At 33.9% G+C, this 15,800-nt stretch overlaps 1 protein-coding gene across 1 annotated transcript; it reads right to left on the bottom strand.

Moving 5' to 3' along the window:
* Nucleotides 1–91: 91 nt before the first annotated feature.
* LOC139862550 (uncharacterized) lies at nt 92–4,423 on the bottom strand. The gene is made up of 17 exons (XM_071851165.1): nt 4,245–4,423; nt 4,062–4,153; nt 3,726–3,764; nt 3,569–3,622; nt 3,405–3,479; nt 3,161–3,226; nt 2,977–3,019; nt 2,753–2,798; nt 2,519–2,612; nt 2,176–2,228; nt 1,994–2,078; nt 1,785–1,887; nt 1,475–1,567; nt 1,302–1,368; nt 1,086–1,152; nt 914–967; nt 92–402 (listed from the first exon to the last, which is right to left on the bottom strand). Exons 1-17 carry the CDS (start codon nt 4,282–4,284, stop codon nt 262–264), a joined length of 1,212 nt encoding a protein of 403 aa, XP_071707266.1. The 5' UTR covers nt 4,285–4,423; the 3' UTR covers nt 92–261.
* Between the last annotated feature and the right edge of the window lie 11,377 nt (nt 4,424–15,800).

The raw sequence follows: 15,800 nt of genomic DNA, 5'->3' as shown, positions 1-15,800 counted from the left end.
GACAACAAAATTTTTGCTCAAGTACTAAATTACTACACCATATCAAAATTCCAACTCCATAGAGAAGAGTACACAAATAAATAAATATACTATATAGGCCGTCACTCATGTTGAGAACACTTCAACCATATTTCGAGGGTGTAACAGTAAAAGAAACGCCATGCGACTTTACACCATCTGGATGCCTGATTCTACCTTGTCTCTTCAAATTAACGTATCAGAACCGAAGTAATGAAATGGTATAATAGTGCAAAAGGGTAATTAGGTTCCGTATCTTCTCACATTTGTCCTAGAAGTTCCTGGAACCGCAGCAGGCTCACGTGTCCATGAGGCTTCACTAGCATAAGCATTATTCAAGTCATCTGGCCGCATGTAACCTGACCCTCCTCCAACACCACTCATCTGCATCGTTTTGGGGTCAATAAAGTCTTACAAAGGAATAAATATAAGTATATCATTAAATAATATACTAGTTATATACTAATAGACATATGCATTCAAGGTTGTAAAACTCACTACACGGATAGTACTTGGTCGGGACTTTGGTGGGAGTAATTCGCAATTCGGGGATTAATTTATGTTTTATGGATTGCAAAGTTTATACATTAAATAATAAAATTCAAAATTATATGTGTAAATATAGAAGAAAACCATAAACATAAATCTAAACTTTCACATAATTGTGTAAAAACATAAACAAAATCGTTCATTTGTTGAAAAACTCTTAAATTCTAGTTGAAATACATGTTAAAATATTGACCAATTTTGACTTTGTCCAACAAATCTGATTTTGAGCCATTAACCGATGTTGACCGAATAATCAAACGGATAAAAAAGGAGTAATCGGGGTTTTTTACAACAAAGTAAAAATTTATGTGTATGTATTTATCCTAGTACTAAAATGTTCACTTACAGTCTCCAAACATGCAGATAAAATGGTCATCCCCGGCAGTGCATCAATTCCATGCTACATTTGATAATAAGTCGGATTTTGTAAGCAGAAAATAAAAGTTAAGAATACCATTGTATACTATATATAAACATAAAAGAAATAATAATAAAGTAATTAATATTGAATAGCCTACCTGTTTTTGTACTTGAGTATTGTAAACAAAGCCACCACAGCAGAACAAAGTTAATATTACAAAGAATCTGCTCCATGACATTATGTTAGCACGAAAGAACTTGTAATAATGAACAAATCAATCATCCAAATTCCAAATAACGATAAAACAGAAAGACTATATAACAGATAAAGGATATAAGAATCGAACAAATACATATAAATATATTTGACGTACATGCATGAAATAATTCCGAAGACAGTCCATCCTTTAGTAGATTTTCCTGTTCCGTTTTGCTTAAATTCTGCAATATATTATATAAAGTTATGTATCAGGTAAATTAATTAGACTTTGAACCGATCAAAAGTCAATTATATTTTAAAATTGGAAGATAAGAAACAGAGTATTACCACACAATTTTGTAAGGCTAAATTGGATAGAATCATAACCTTCCACTGGGATTGTTACCTGAACCTCATATGGAGTATCACGTGCCGTTTCACCTAATATTAATGCAAAAAAAAAAAAAAAAAAAAAAAAAAAAAAAAAAAAAAAACTCCTATATCATGTCATGCACTAGATTAGTTTGACATATTTGATTATATATATAATAGATTAACCTTTTCCACACATTGTTTATTTATATAATAATTTATACTTCTGGACAAAAAGAGTTAAATATTTATTGCCACCTATAAAACATAACATAAAATTACGTACATCTCCAATTAATATTCAACAACGTTGGAGACAAAGTTGTAGGTGGACTCCCAGTTGATCCCGAGCCAGACAACGTAACCTCTAAACCAGTGTCAGGTGAAACCTAGTAACAATGCGAAATCAAACACGACTTAACATCGAATTCAGTCATTAGAAGAAAAAAAAGAAGAAGAATTTGTATATCTGCTTATCTAGAAGGATGAATATACTTTTATGGTTGGTTTTTGTACTAGTTGAGAAAGTGAAGCAATTGCGGTCATATAGAGTGATACTTGAGTCTCGTCGGTGCCAAAACTGCAATAAACAACGTTGAGCATTATTTAAAAAGTATGTGATAATGTGAAGTAATAGTAATAATAATTTACGTAAGCAAGGAAAAAGGGGTACGGACCTGTAGTCTTTGTAAGCTTTTTCATAACCGTATTGAGTCATGCCATTGTAAACCTACGAGTCATTGAACAGTGAGCCAATTATATAATATCATTTGTCATCAAGGTTGCAAAAATCGCTATTCGGGGAGTACTCGGTCAGGAATTTTTAGGGAGTACTCGGATGTTGACCAAGTTTGACTTTGACCATTTCCCAAGTAATCCCGCGTTTTGGCCGAGTTTGACCGAGTAATCCGAGTACTCGGAAGACTTTTTTTGCCGAGTACTCCCGAGTTCTGCAACATTTTTTGTCAATGTAAGTATTAAGTGATGGTTTAAGAAGAAAAATTTAGCATAAGATCTTACAATTTCCCATGACCGTGGATGAAAACCCACTGTAAATCCCTCAAACACGCGTGCACCCGGTTTTTCACACGGAATTGCAAGTTCAACAATAACTCTGCACTCAAAATTTGGAAATAAATTGTAATTTTATCTGAGAACAATGTTTTATATACAGCTACACTATCACACTTGAAGTATCATGTAGAATTACAAAAATCATCATCAAAGAAAAACAAGATTTTTTGCTACAAAAACCTGCAATCCGAGTCAAGTGTGGCGCTGCATACACATTCAAGTCCACCTGAGCATCGATGAGAAAAACATGATAGTAATTAGCGTTGGTGATAATGTAGCAATAGTACCTTCAAAGCTCGTGTTTCTTAAGGCATAATTAGTGTAGCCCATTACAATTAATCTATCAGTTTATGTCAATAAACTAAAAGGATAATAAGTCAAACATTCTATGTAAACTCACATACTTTTGCACCGTGCATTTGGACAATCACCACATATGACGTTTAACTGTAATCAATGAATGAATCAAGCATTAGGCAAATGAAAAAGAAAACTAACTATATCTATGATTCTGCCCCTACCAAACCAGAAAGGCTTAAATAACTGTATTAGTATAACTTAACTTCTGCAGTATGTCGTTAACCTTACCTGAGCTGTACGCCCTCTTTTATCATAACTTGTTTCACAATGTTGAAGATCACCGTTGTAAAATTCCTGACATAATAAACAATCTAAGAATCAAGACTATACCTAACAAACAAAGTTCCTCAATAAAACAACATATAGTTCTTTAAACTATAAATCCTATGGAAGCAATTAAAACAGACAAATAAAATAAAGAAAATTCATATTTTTTTCATTGATGTAGCCAACATTCTAAAGTTCAGCTTACTTGAACAAACTTATACTTTCCTGAATTAGCAACAAAATAGTTGAAATCATCGAATCTGCCAAAATTAATATACCCCTGCAGTAAGCCCATACATTTACATTTGCAATCATACCATTATTCATTAACAAACAACATTATTTTATGTAACATGAATTAAAATTTACCTGTTGTGCTCTAGTTTCCACATCTTTACAGAACCGAACTACATAGTCAGTACCCTAAACATAATATAACCACACTCAGCTTGAACTAAACAAAATACTCAATTTTTTACAACAAACTACAACAATCAAAATGACTCATTGTTATACAAGATATTACCACTCCATCGTACTCGAACGGATGTCCAAGCCAATCACTCTGCATAATATCTTAAAGAAACCAATTTTTTCCCGCCATAGCCAAACTCAGGGGCGGAGCATTGTGGAGACAGGGCGGGGCATCCGCCCCAGCTGAATTTTCTTTTTTTAAAAATTTACACTAAAAAAAATTATACTAAAAAATAAGGTTTTTTTGTGTTCGCCCTAGCTTCAACGAAAAATTAAATAAATTTTTGCACTCGCCCTATCTATCTGTGCTTGGGTTCAAGTTCCGCCACTAGCCAAACTAACGTCACAAAAAGTTATCCATTGATGCAAATGGATTAAAGTAGGATACAAAGTCATAAATGTGGCTTGAATTGTCAAGAACATAACAGTTGGTAGCAGGCACCACCACTGAAGCAACACTTGTTGTTTGATACACCAAAGCTGGAAATATAAAACAACGTTAACAAATTATAAAAAAAATGGTAGAAAATAAAACGTGGCTATAATGTAACTAATGAAATTAATTTTTTACCAGTGATAATTGTTAGGATGAAACTGATCTTGCGCTTCATATTACAAAAACTAGGGGAAGTAATAGGCTGTAACTTTACAGATTTGAGGTTTGATATTCGTTATCTGATGAATAAATCAAGGATATGATACCTGGTAATTTTCACTATTAAATGTGATAAATCGAATAACTGATGATGATCATGAGATTATATTGAGCTGCAGTTATTTTATGTTTGTATTGGTTTTGGGTTTTTGGAATTTGGGGGAAATACCCATTTGGGATTCAGGTCTACTTCGGGTCAAATTTGGTTACGGGTCGTTCGTAAAAAACCCAAATACGGTAACGATAAATATAGATTTTATCCGCGCTAAAAACACCATCTTTTTCAAGTTCTTTAATTCAATTTCATGTATAATGGTTTTAATCTCTTGATCACTGACCAAACCAAAATCATCTGGTGTTAATAGATTTCGAGTTTGAGTGCTAGATTTGGGAAAAAGAATAGATTGAATGTTTTAACTCCAATAATAATTGTGCAAACCCCGATTTAGAATCTGGATTTCTAACGCGTAAAACAATCGATTAGATCAACCTTATTCGATCGGAATCGAATAAGTTAATATCTTAAGGTGAAGATTAATTCTGATAATGACCGGGGTATTGATCAGAATTGTATTAACGACTGGAGAAATGCTAACGTAATTAATTTGGGCAGAGTAACATTAATGCATCCAGTGTTGTCAAGTAAATGACCTTGTTTGCGTATTTATAGATGTTATCAGGGAATGGTGACGTGACACATGTCCCTTTCATGGTTGTAACAAACTTCGCCAATCCTGAGGGGTGACGTGGCACCTGTCCCTTTCATGGGAATAATCGAGCAGATCCTAACAAACTTTCCTGGATTCATGGGCTGACGTGTCGTGCAGCTTGTTTGTATGTTTGTTCCGGGATCGAGTATTTGTTCCGGGACAGTGCACTCATCCTGGGATGACGTGTCTACCCTGGGACAACGCACTTGCTCCGGTACAGCGTGATTGTCCCGGGACGTTATCCTTGTACCATGTCAGAATACCAAACCGGGAAGTTGTGATAATTCCGGCAGTGTGGTAGCCCCGACTAGGTCATTACGGGTGAATGCCTTGATTAGTCGGGAGGGGTCATGACCGGGCAGAATTGTTGCCGGTTTTTTGGTAATTTTTTTTTTAGTGTACATTTTTTTTCCAGTTAAATCCAGGGGGGCGGATACCCCCTTTGGGTTGCTCTATGTTCCGCCACTGGTTAATATAATCCTTATCTTCTTAATGGCTCTGCATCCGGCTAGATGATGCTGGTAGCGTGTATGCTTATCCAGGCTGGATGACATTCCCGGCTAGCTGCTGTCCGACGTGGTTCTTCCCGGGTGCATGTGTAAGTAATCTTCTGGTCAGGTTTCTGAGGTGATGCCGATAAGACGTTCTTTTCCGGGATAGGCTTGTGCCGGGTAAGGACGCTAGCCGGGATGCTGTTAATTAGTGTCTCTTTGAGACGGATCATTATGCGTATCATCAAGTCCCCCCCCCCCCCAGTTTGGTGAGGTCGGCTGGGACAGCTGCGTTGCCAAACTTAAAGTGACATACTCCACGCGCGTGATTTGACATGCAATTAATGCGCGTTACATGCTGTCTTAATCATAGTAAAGTGCTTCGCATGTTTCGATGCACCTTTTTGAATTTTATGGGGCCCGCATAGAACGTTTGCCTATATAAACGACCACTTATCTTCACTTAAATTTTTCCACTCGATATTCTTCATTTTGCATAATACATAAAAGGTTTTCTTATCCTCCTTGATTTTTAATCTTTCTGTGTTTTCTTCCTCATTCAGTATGCCTCCCAGACCTGCTAACATTCTTCATGACGTGTTTCGTGCACCCAGCAACGTTGATCAGGCCTATCTTGATAGGGTTTATTATATATGCCCTCGATTACGAGAGTTGGGGTTGGTGATACCCAGATCGCAGCATCGTGCGTGTGGGCCCCCACCAAATCACTGTGCTATTTATTTGAGACCTTTCGAGGTGTCAAATCTTAGGTATACATTCACGCGTTTCTTCAAGAAGGTCCTTAACTTTTACCATCTCAGGTGTTCGCTCAATTGTTTTGTTTGAAATGTATTTCAATGGTCTAGGGATGGTCCTGAGTTTAAATATTTTCAGAAGCATATTCCGACTGATGTCATACCGTAAAGGGTGGTATACGTTTACTGACGAGATTGATTTCCTTGGGGAGCCGTCGGTGATTGCAGATAATTGGGTGCAATCGTTTGTTTTCGCGAAGTGTGCTGATTTCCCGATGAGGGATGAGCAGTCTTATTTGTTTAGGTCCGTGACCGTGAGAGAACCGAGACAGCTGTCGGAATTAGGTGAGGAGATGGTTGACCAATTGAGGGGCCTGAAAATCCCTCAAAGGATATATAACGAGAACGTGTTGGTGATGGAAAACATTAGCAATAATTGGAGACATTCTGACAGGATCCCTGTTGCTCGTAGGGGTGGAAGAGGTATGCATCCATGCAATTTTTCCTATGCTTTCATAGTTGTGGTTTATTGGATGACATTTATGAGTTTTGCAGAGCTGACCGTTTCGGAGGTTCTCTGGTCGGAGAGTCTAGACGGGATGGTCTTTACCGACAATGTGGTGGAGGGTGTGGCCCCGGCATCCACTAGCCGTCGCGGGGCGCCTTCTCCTGATGACCTGAAATCTTCAAATGGCGGCTCTTCAGAAGATAGGTTGACTCGCCGCACTAGGCGTCGAACTGAGCCGGCCGTGGTGAATGAAGGTATACGCTCTTCATAGTTTTGTCAGCTTGTGTCTTGTTTGAACATTGTGTACTAACTAGGTTTTCTGTGTAGGTCGTACCGGTGTTGCTCCAGCAGGGATGCAAGCATCTGTTCCCGTGGTACCCTTGTTGGAAGGGGCTATTTCCTGGGAAAGAGTTGAACCGATTGTGGAGGAGAGACGGGTGGCTGAGGAAGAACCGGTTGTTGAGAGGGAGTCGGTTCAAGGGCACCGTCCTGGCAAAGAGCCTGTTGTGGAGGCTTCAGATTCTTGCCCCCGGCTAGCGACCAATGCTGGGGAGAATGTTTATGTCTTGCTCGGCTGTAATATTGAGTTGTTCCGTGATCTTCTTCGTTGTACCTCTTCCGACTATTCAGTTTACAGGGAGTATCTGAACTTCATTACTTTTCCGGCCCTAAAAGAGGCATTCGTTGCTCTTTCCTCCACACAGGCACGACATTTGCACTCTCAGTTTTCCGTGTTTACCCAACATCTTGCGGCGGATGATTTAGATAGGAGCGAGGCTGATGCTCGCCGTATTCACGATCATTGTGTGATGTTTGAAAATGATAATTGGTGTGTGGCGGAATTGTCGAGGACCATAGCCCGTCTCGAGAGGGATTTGGTGTCAGCAAAGGAAGCCTTGGACCCTACCCGAGATGAGTTACGGGTTGCTCGGGAGGCCTTGGAAGTTTCGAAGGCGTCCCTTGCTCGGGAACAGGAAACGATCTCCCTTCTCTCTGATGATAATAAAAAAAGTTATAACGACCCGTCCTAATCTTCCTGGACGAAGTCTTTAACAGATGGTCCCATTGCGAGGTTCTGACCTCTATATGCCATGAACGACTCCATGTAATATCTTTAAGATGAGAAAATGCACAGCGGAAGATTTCTTTCATACCTGAGAATAAACATGCTTAAAAGTGTCAACCAAAAGGTTGGTGAGTTCATTAGTTTATCATAATCAATATTCATTTCCATCATTTTTATAGACCACAAGATTTCAGATATTTAATTGTACACGTAACCCGAGTACAAAATAATACGCGTAACCCGCGAATTAAAAATCATTTATATGGTGAACACCTGGTAATCGACCTTAACTAGATGCATATATAATATCCCCATCATTCCGGGACTCTCATCGGACATGATAAATTCGAAGTACTAAAGGGGCATATTCGATTTAATAATCCAGCCATATTAGGGTTTCGCGTCAATTAGGGTTTCTGTTCCCTAATTCTTAGATTACCAGACTAAAAAGGGGCATATTCGATTTAATAATCCAGCCATAGAATGTAGTTTTGAGTACTTGTGTCTATTACGTAAAGCATTTATAAAAACAGCGCATGTATTTTCAGTCCCAAAAATATATATTGCAAAAACATTGAAAAAAGGAGCAAATGAAACTCACAATACGATATTTTGTAGTAAAAATATTCATACGACGGAACTGAACAATGCAGGGTTGACGTCGGATTCACGAACCTATATCAAGTATATATATTAACACATATAATCACAATCAAACAACTTTTTATATATTTTAAATATATAATATATTACTTATTTATTTTAATAATATTTTTGTTATTTTAAATGTTATATATATATATATATATATATATATATATATATATATATATATATATATATATATATATATATATATATATATATATATATATATATATATATATATATATATATATATATATATATATATATATATATAGGGGCAGGATTAATGGGGAAGTAACCAATCGGGGGGAAGCGGGGGGAAGCATTTTTTTTCATTTTTTTTTTGAATTTTTTTTTCCGGCATCAATATCACACGAAAATATGAACATTTAGAAGAGACACCTCGTGATGAATATTATTATTTAGGCGGGAAAATGATCGACAAAAATAACATTCAAGATAATATTGTTCGTGAAGAATATGAACGTTTTATTTTTCATGTTTTGTGAAGTAAAATTTAGCTCGATTTAGAGTTTAGGGTTTAGGGTTTAGGGTTTGGTGTTTTGGGTTTATTCCATAAATCCAAAATACCAAACCCTAAACCCTAAACTCTAAACCGTTCGTGTTAAAAACTCAATCTAAATCCTAAATCTAAACCCTAAATCTAAACCCTAAACCCTAAATTTCTAAACCCTAATATCTAAACCCTATAAACCCAAATATCTAAACCCTAATATCTAAACCCCAATAGCTAAAACCTCAAAATACGCTCGAAAAATACGATAATTGTTATATATTACTTCTTCGAGCATTTTCCCGTCAAAATAAAAACATTTATCACAAAGTGTCTCTACTAAATGTTCATATTTTCATTTCATCTATAATGTTCGTGAACAAAGTTTTTTCAAAAAATGAAAAAAAAAAGTTTTTGCTTCCCCCCGAATGGTTACTTCCCTCTTGATCCTACCAATATATATATATATATATATATATATATATATATATATATATATATATATATATATATATATATATATATATATATATATATATGTATATATAATTTAATTAATTTTATATTAATATAAATAATAATATATTAGTTAATATATTAAAACATATTATTATGTAATATTAGTATACTTGTAATATATAAATATCATTTGTTTGTTTAAATAATAATAATAATAATAGTAATTTTGTAAAAATAAATATATAGTTCTTATAATAATAATAATGTTACTAGTAATGGTAAAAATGATGGTAATGATAATAATGTTAATAATAATATTAATGTTAAAAATTATAATAATAATAATAATAATAATAATAATTATAATAAAAATTATAATATTCATAAAATTAATATTTATAATCATTTTCATATAAATAATAATAAAGATAATAATGATAAAAATAATGATAATTCTAATAATAATACTAATGTTAGTTTTTAAAAAATGATAATTCTAATAGTGACGATAATACTAATACTTATCTTTAATAATAATAATGATGTGATAATAATAATATCAATAATAATAATAATAAAAGTAATAATAATAATGATAACAATGATAATACTAATGGTAATAGTAATACTACCTCTTAGAAGTAGTCCTTAAAAAATGCCCAAATCCGGGTTTGAACCCGCTACGTCCCGCTAACCCAATACCACCTTTAACCATCAATCCATTTAGATTTTTCTGAAATAATTCCTATCTAAATAATATATAACCCTTGTTTTTTTTATGTTTTTCCCTAATTCTTTTTCCAAAAAAATGCTACAACCGGGGCTCGAACACAAGACCTCTCGCTTACCAAACACATGCCCCTAACCATTGAACTGTTTCTGTTTATATGTTATAACTCGCGAAAATAAATATATAACCCATAATTCGAATTGTTCCTTTCTTCTTCTTTAACATTCGATCACCGCATGATCAAATATATCATTTAATTACTATCAACATCATAATCATAATCTTATCCTTATGATCATAATTATAATCATTTCTTAAATGATCAGAATAATTCGAAACCCGTTTCATTAAACTCGCCATCATCAAACTTCATTTCCTTCGTGAGTTTTAAATCACACAGAAACAAACAAGTTCGTGCAGCTGTAGGTGGGTTTCGCAAGAGAAATTACCTGCAGTGCATGAGGTCCTTGGTGACGTCTCACATTGATAACAGCAGCCCAACAGAACTAAATTTGTGGCCCAACATTGTAAGTCCTATACACGGCCCAAATAGATTATGGTGGCCCAACTCCAATCTCCGGCCCGCTAAAACAAAACAGAAGTTGCAGCTACTGGGATTCGATCAAAGGGAAGAAAGAGTGTAACATGCTCGGTAGGTTTTAGGGGCCCATTTACATTAACCCAACAAAAGACATTTAGTGCCAGACGACATGTTCAAATTTACACCCCAAGCCATAAGCATGCGTGCAACTTGACATCCAAGGGTCCCAGCTCCGAACAAAAGATCAAACAATCAACATTATTTTAAATGGTAATGTAAAATGAAAACAGCTAATGCAGCTGTAGTAGCTCGACGAATTTTGGGAAGGTTTAAAAATAGAAACAGTTCCCTCATTTAATTGTTTGATGGTGGGTGTAAGATAAATATAAAAGAAGAGTTCTTTAATATGTAAGTTGTCCCACACTCCATTTATCAATCATAAAGTAAACAATTTCGCTGTCTCCTTTAATCAAATTGTAATGAGCCCACAATTATATTATAGTTATTTTCTAAGTTAGAAAACCAAGGTGCAGCATTTGGTGGCCACGCAATTGGGGTGGTGCACCGGCCAGTGGACATTACTTTCATATATAATAGAAGCAGCATGCTTGATGTGTTACGTTGGGTTGATAAGCAAAAGGAACAAGAAAAGGTTTCGGTTATTGAAGATGTGAGGTTGGGTTGGTGATAATTTAATGAGTTGCAACCATTCGAAACAGGTGGGTTTCGATGAAACAAGTATGGTTGTGGTGTTCACGTCCAAAAAGAAAAGAGAAAAGATAGAAAGGAGGTGGTTATGTTGGTTGTAAACGAAAATAGGAAGATGAAAAGAAGGTGTGTTAAGTGGGTTCAAGGGTGGTGAAGTGATGGCTGATTTACGTGGTGATTTTGGTTGCAAAACGAAAGGAGTAGTTTAAGAATGGTTAAATGGGTGGTGTGGTTATGGTAATAGTGTTTGTTCGAGACCGAAACAATGAAGACAATAGTAGTAGTAGCTCGTGATTTGTCATGGTTGGGTGATGGTGATCGTATGAAAATAAGAAACAAGAATCATACCTAATAGCCGAGGTTAGTAGTAAGGTGGTTTAAATGGAGATTTGTTTCCTTTGCTTCTTCATTTGATTGTTTAGAACGAGCATCAAATGATATCAAGCAGAAACAACGGGTTCGAAGGAAAATCGAGTGATGGTGGTGTGAGCCGTCACGATGATGTACAAGCAAGAACAATGGAGATGATCTCGTGGTAGATTACGACCATAAACATAAAGATGGTGCAGGTGTGGTGAAGGTAATTGTTGAAGAAGATGGGTGATGGTTGATGTTTGAAATTTGTTAAGAAAAAAAAGAACATGAAAGAAAAGAAATGCAAGTGGACTTGTAGTTATATCTCAATATACAGTGTATTTGTTATCAATGTAGATAATTATGTGCTAGCTAGTGGAAGGATAAAGACAATCAACAAACACTGATTTCAATAATCAAACAGTGATCGAATAATATAATAATAATTATTATTTATTAATCCATTGATTCATGAACGTGCATAATTAGAATTCGCAAATAATGATCAATCAACTTTCAATTAACTACAGTAATTCAATCACCATTTGAGTGATTTACTTTACGGTTAGACGTTTCTATCTATTGAAAACAGAAATCATTAATTTTAATAATAATAATATAATAATTATAATATATAATAATATATAATATAATTTAAAATATACACGTGTGATGAGTTAGCCGTCATCATTTGCGGACTAAATTTTGGGATCCGTGGTTAATCATTGATAGGTAAAAGTACTCAGAAATCCTATATTTTTAAATTAAGTTTCTCTAATTATTTTAGTCATAATAACAGTCATTAATTGTTTATATTTTATTAACTAAAAATTAAATCAATTGTCCGCGTTCGATCCCAGGTAAAATATAAAAAGTGTTAAAATTTAATAATTAGATCCTAAATAAATTTCTAATACGTCTATAATTTATATCACTCATTTTCGGATCACCGTTTATTTTTAAAATCATAAGTTTGAATTTAACTTGCTTAATATCAATCGGAACATCGAACCAGTATTACAATAATTTAATATTTATTTTTAATATACTATATATATATATATATATATATATATATATATATATATATATATATATATATATATATATATATATATATAAATATATAAATAGATTCATTCACAATAACAACATTTTATATCGTTTATTATTTTTACAATTTGATTCTTATAATTAAATCATATAATTAATTCTAATAACTAAATCATATAATATTTCAAATTATATTTCAATTACTATTTAAATATATATATATACACACACATATCTATTTACAAATAGTTGTTCGTGAATCGTCGAATCTGGTCAAAGGGTAATTGCATATATAAAAACAGTTCAAAGTTTTTGAGACTCAACATTACAGACTTCGCTTATCGTGTCAAAAATATTAAATCGTATCGAGAGTTTGGTTCAAAATTAGTCGAAATTTTCCGGGTCGTCACAGTACCTACTCGTTAAAGAAATTTCGTCCCGAAATTTGATCGAGGTCGTCATGGTTAACTCTTAAAATGTTTTCATGACGAATATGATTTGATAAATAGAGTCTTATCATTTATTGAGTAATATAGATAAAACGATTCGGTTACTCGAAGCGTACGAGTGAAGCTATCACAAAAGAGTGAAATGAGGTAATAGGAATTCGTCTTAACTTTTGACGTAGTCACAGTTGAAATTCAGAATTCAAGGGATTTAAAAATAATCTTCAAAATCTAAAAGATCCGATTCTTCGAAAATCAAGGAAATTAAGATCTTTTTACTTAAGTGCGATGATCTGTCTTGATTGCTTTATCCGATAATTTCATTATAAATTGTCCTCTTCCGTTTCATTATTTTCACCACTCAAATACTTTCTTTCTTTAATTCTTATTCCTAAGATTGTGAACATGCATAATCCAGTTCTAATCCTTGATATTTTCTTGATTATCGTATCAATCACTCTTCTCTTTCAACTACCACCAGAGGAATCTGTTTATTTCTACTATGCTCTAGGGATTATTGTATTTATCATTCTCTCGTGTCTTTATATTGCTATACGTATTGATATACACGGTTTGTAATTTCTGTGTTTGTGATCGGCTTTATATTTCCTTTTATATTTCGGAGCTCCGTGCTCTTGTTTTCTCTTCCCGATTTTAAGTCAAGCAAATAATGATCCAGAATTCGTAGATATAGAGTTTCGAATGATTATAACGTTCTAAACATGAAGGAACATCTTTTCACGACTTGATTTGTCAAATTACCAGATTCACTGAGGATAGAACTATCAAGAATATATTTTCTTGATATGTTCGGAGATTGAACAGATTGAATGAGTCATGTAACATGGCACATGATGACGTTGTGATCTGTGAATCATCATGTTTCATTAGAACTTCCAGCATGACTTACTGTAATATAATCACGTTGGCCAAGTGTCATTATATTATACTAACTCATGCTCTAATTCTTAACACTTCTCCAGAATTCATTCATAATTTATACTTAGGTTTTACAGAAGTTCCCAATATAATGTAATACAGATAGCACGAAGAGGTATAAAATTTCATATAAGAATATTTGTGAAAATATCTTCAGAAATATCAAAGATATTTATGATGATATTTGGAATTTCTACGTTCGAAAGTTGATGAAGAAAATTTTTCCACAAGATTTAAACATGACTTCGGAGCAGGATATTCTCCAAAGATTTTATCAGATCCAGAATTACCTGGATTCTTTGAATATAGGGTTTGGTCCTTGTATTTATCCTTGGTCTCCTTCATGGTTAGCTCAATCCGTTTTTCAATACCAAATTTTCTATCGAGCGTTCCCAACACTCCATTCTTTATCATCAAAATTTTAGCCATTTAGACCATCTACAATTTTGCCGTTTCCTCTGCATTTAATGCTACCATATCTGAATCATCGGTTATCAATCCGAGGTGGTTTCAAGAGGATTGTGTTTTTAGATGATTAAACGCTGATTGTAATCGTCAAGATACAAAGGATGTTTAAGGTGAAATCAAGTGGCAAACTTGAGGAATTATTTAATTGTAGTAGGTGTAACTTATTAACGATATTTTAAGTCACAATGTTATAATTAATATTTCCTACTCTTTTAACACTTTTTAATTGTCAAAGGTTAGTAGTCCAATGTTTGTAGTCCAATAGTCCAATATATAATCTTAGAATTTAAAATACTTAAGATCTGAAGATGTTGAAGAAAATTTTACGTAGTTAATTAATTGGTTACTAATCAATTTTAGTTTATTCATTATTTTCTTCATTATGCCACTTGTCAAATCTTGACTTGAATTTTGATCGGTAGAAACTTGTATATTGAAATTGAATTGGAATAAAAATGGTTATTCTTTGGTGAATGAATACGTATATCTGTGGTTGTATATAAGATAGCAAATGACTTTTTGAATCGGATTTGAAGAATGTACAGTGTAATATATTAATGTGAAATCTAAATATTTCTAGGGTATTACCTACCCGTTAAAATATCCTCGTCATTAATAATTTGTACAGAAGAATTTTTAATTACGATCTTTAAGAAAATATACTTACATATATATTTTCTTCAGATGTAATCAAATGACTCAATATGATATTAATCTTATTTGGTTTACCGTTAGAATGAGAATATATAATCTTTAAGACCTTAGAGATTACATAATCGCCATGTAGAATGAAGATAATTGATGTAGATTGATATGTAGAACAAATATAAAGTAGATAGAACGATAGGTAGAACGAAGATTATGCTCGCGGTACAGATGGTGATGTCGAGGCTGGTGATGTGGATATTGCTGTCGGTGGTACAAGTGTTGTTGGTGCTGAGGTTGGTGATGATGGTGGTGTAATAAGTATAGCTTGTAAATCACGCACCATTCTTGTCAGGGTTTCTATCCTACCCTCTATCATTTCTATCCACCCACTCATCTGATTCGATAGATCTTGATTATCAATTCGAAGTTCCCTA

The sequence above is a fragment of the Rutidosis leptorrhynchoides genome, chromosome 8 (genome assembly GCF_046630445.1).
Source record: "Rutidosis leptorrhynchoides isolate AG116_Rl617_1_P2 chromosome 8, CSIRO_AGI_Rlap_v1, whole genome shotgun sequence".
Classification (NCBI taxonomy): domain Eukaryota; kingdom Viridiplantae; phylum Streptophyta; class Magnoliopsida; order Asterales; family Asteraceae; genus Rutidosis; species Rutidosis leptorrhynchoides.
This window is presented reverse-complemented; position numbering and strand designations above follow the sequence as displayed.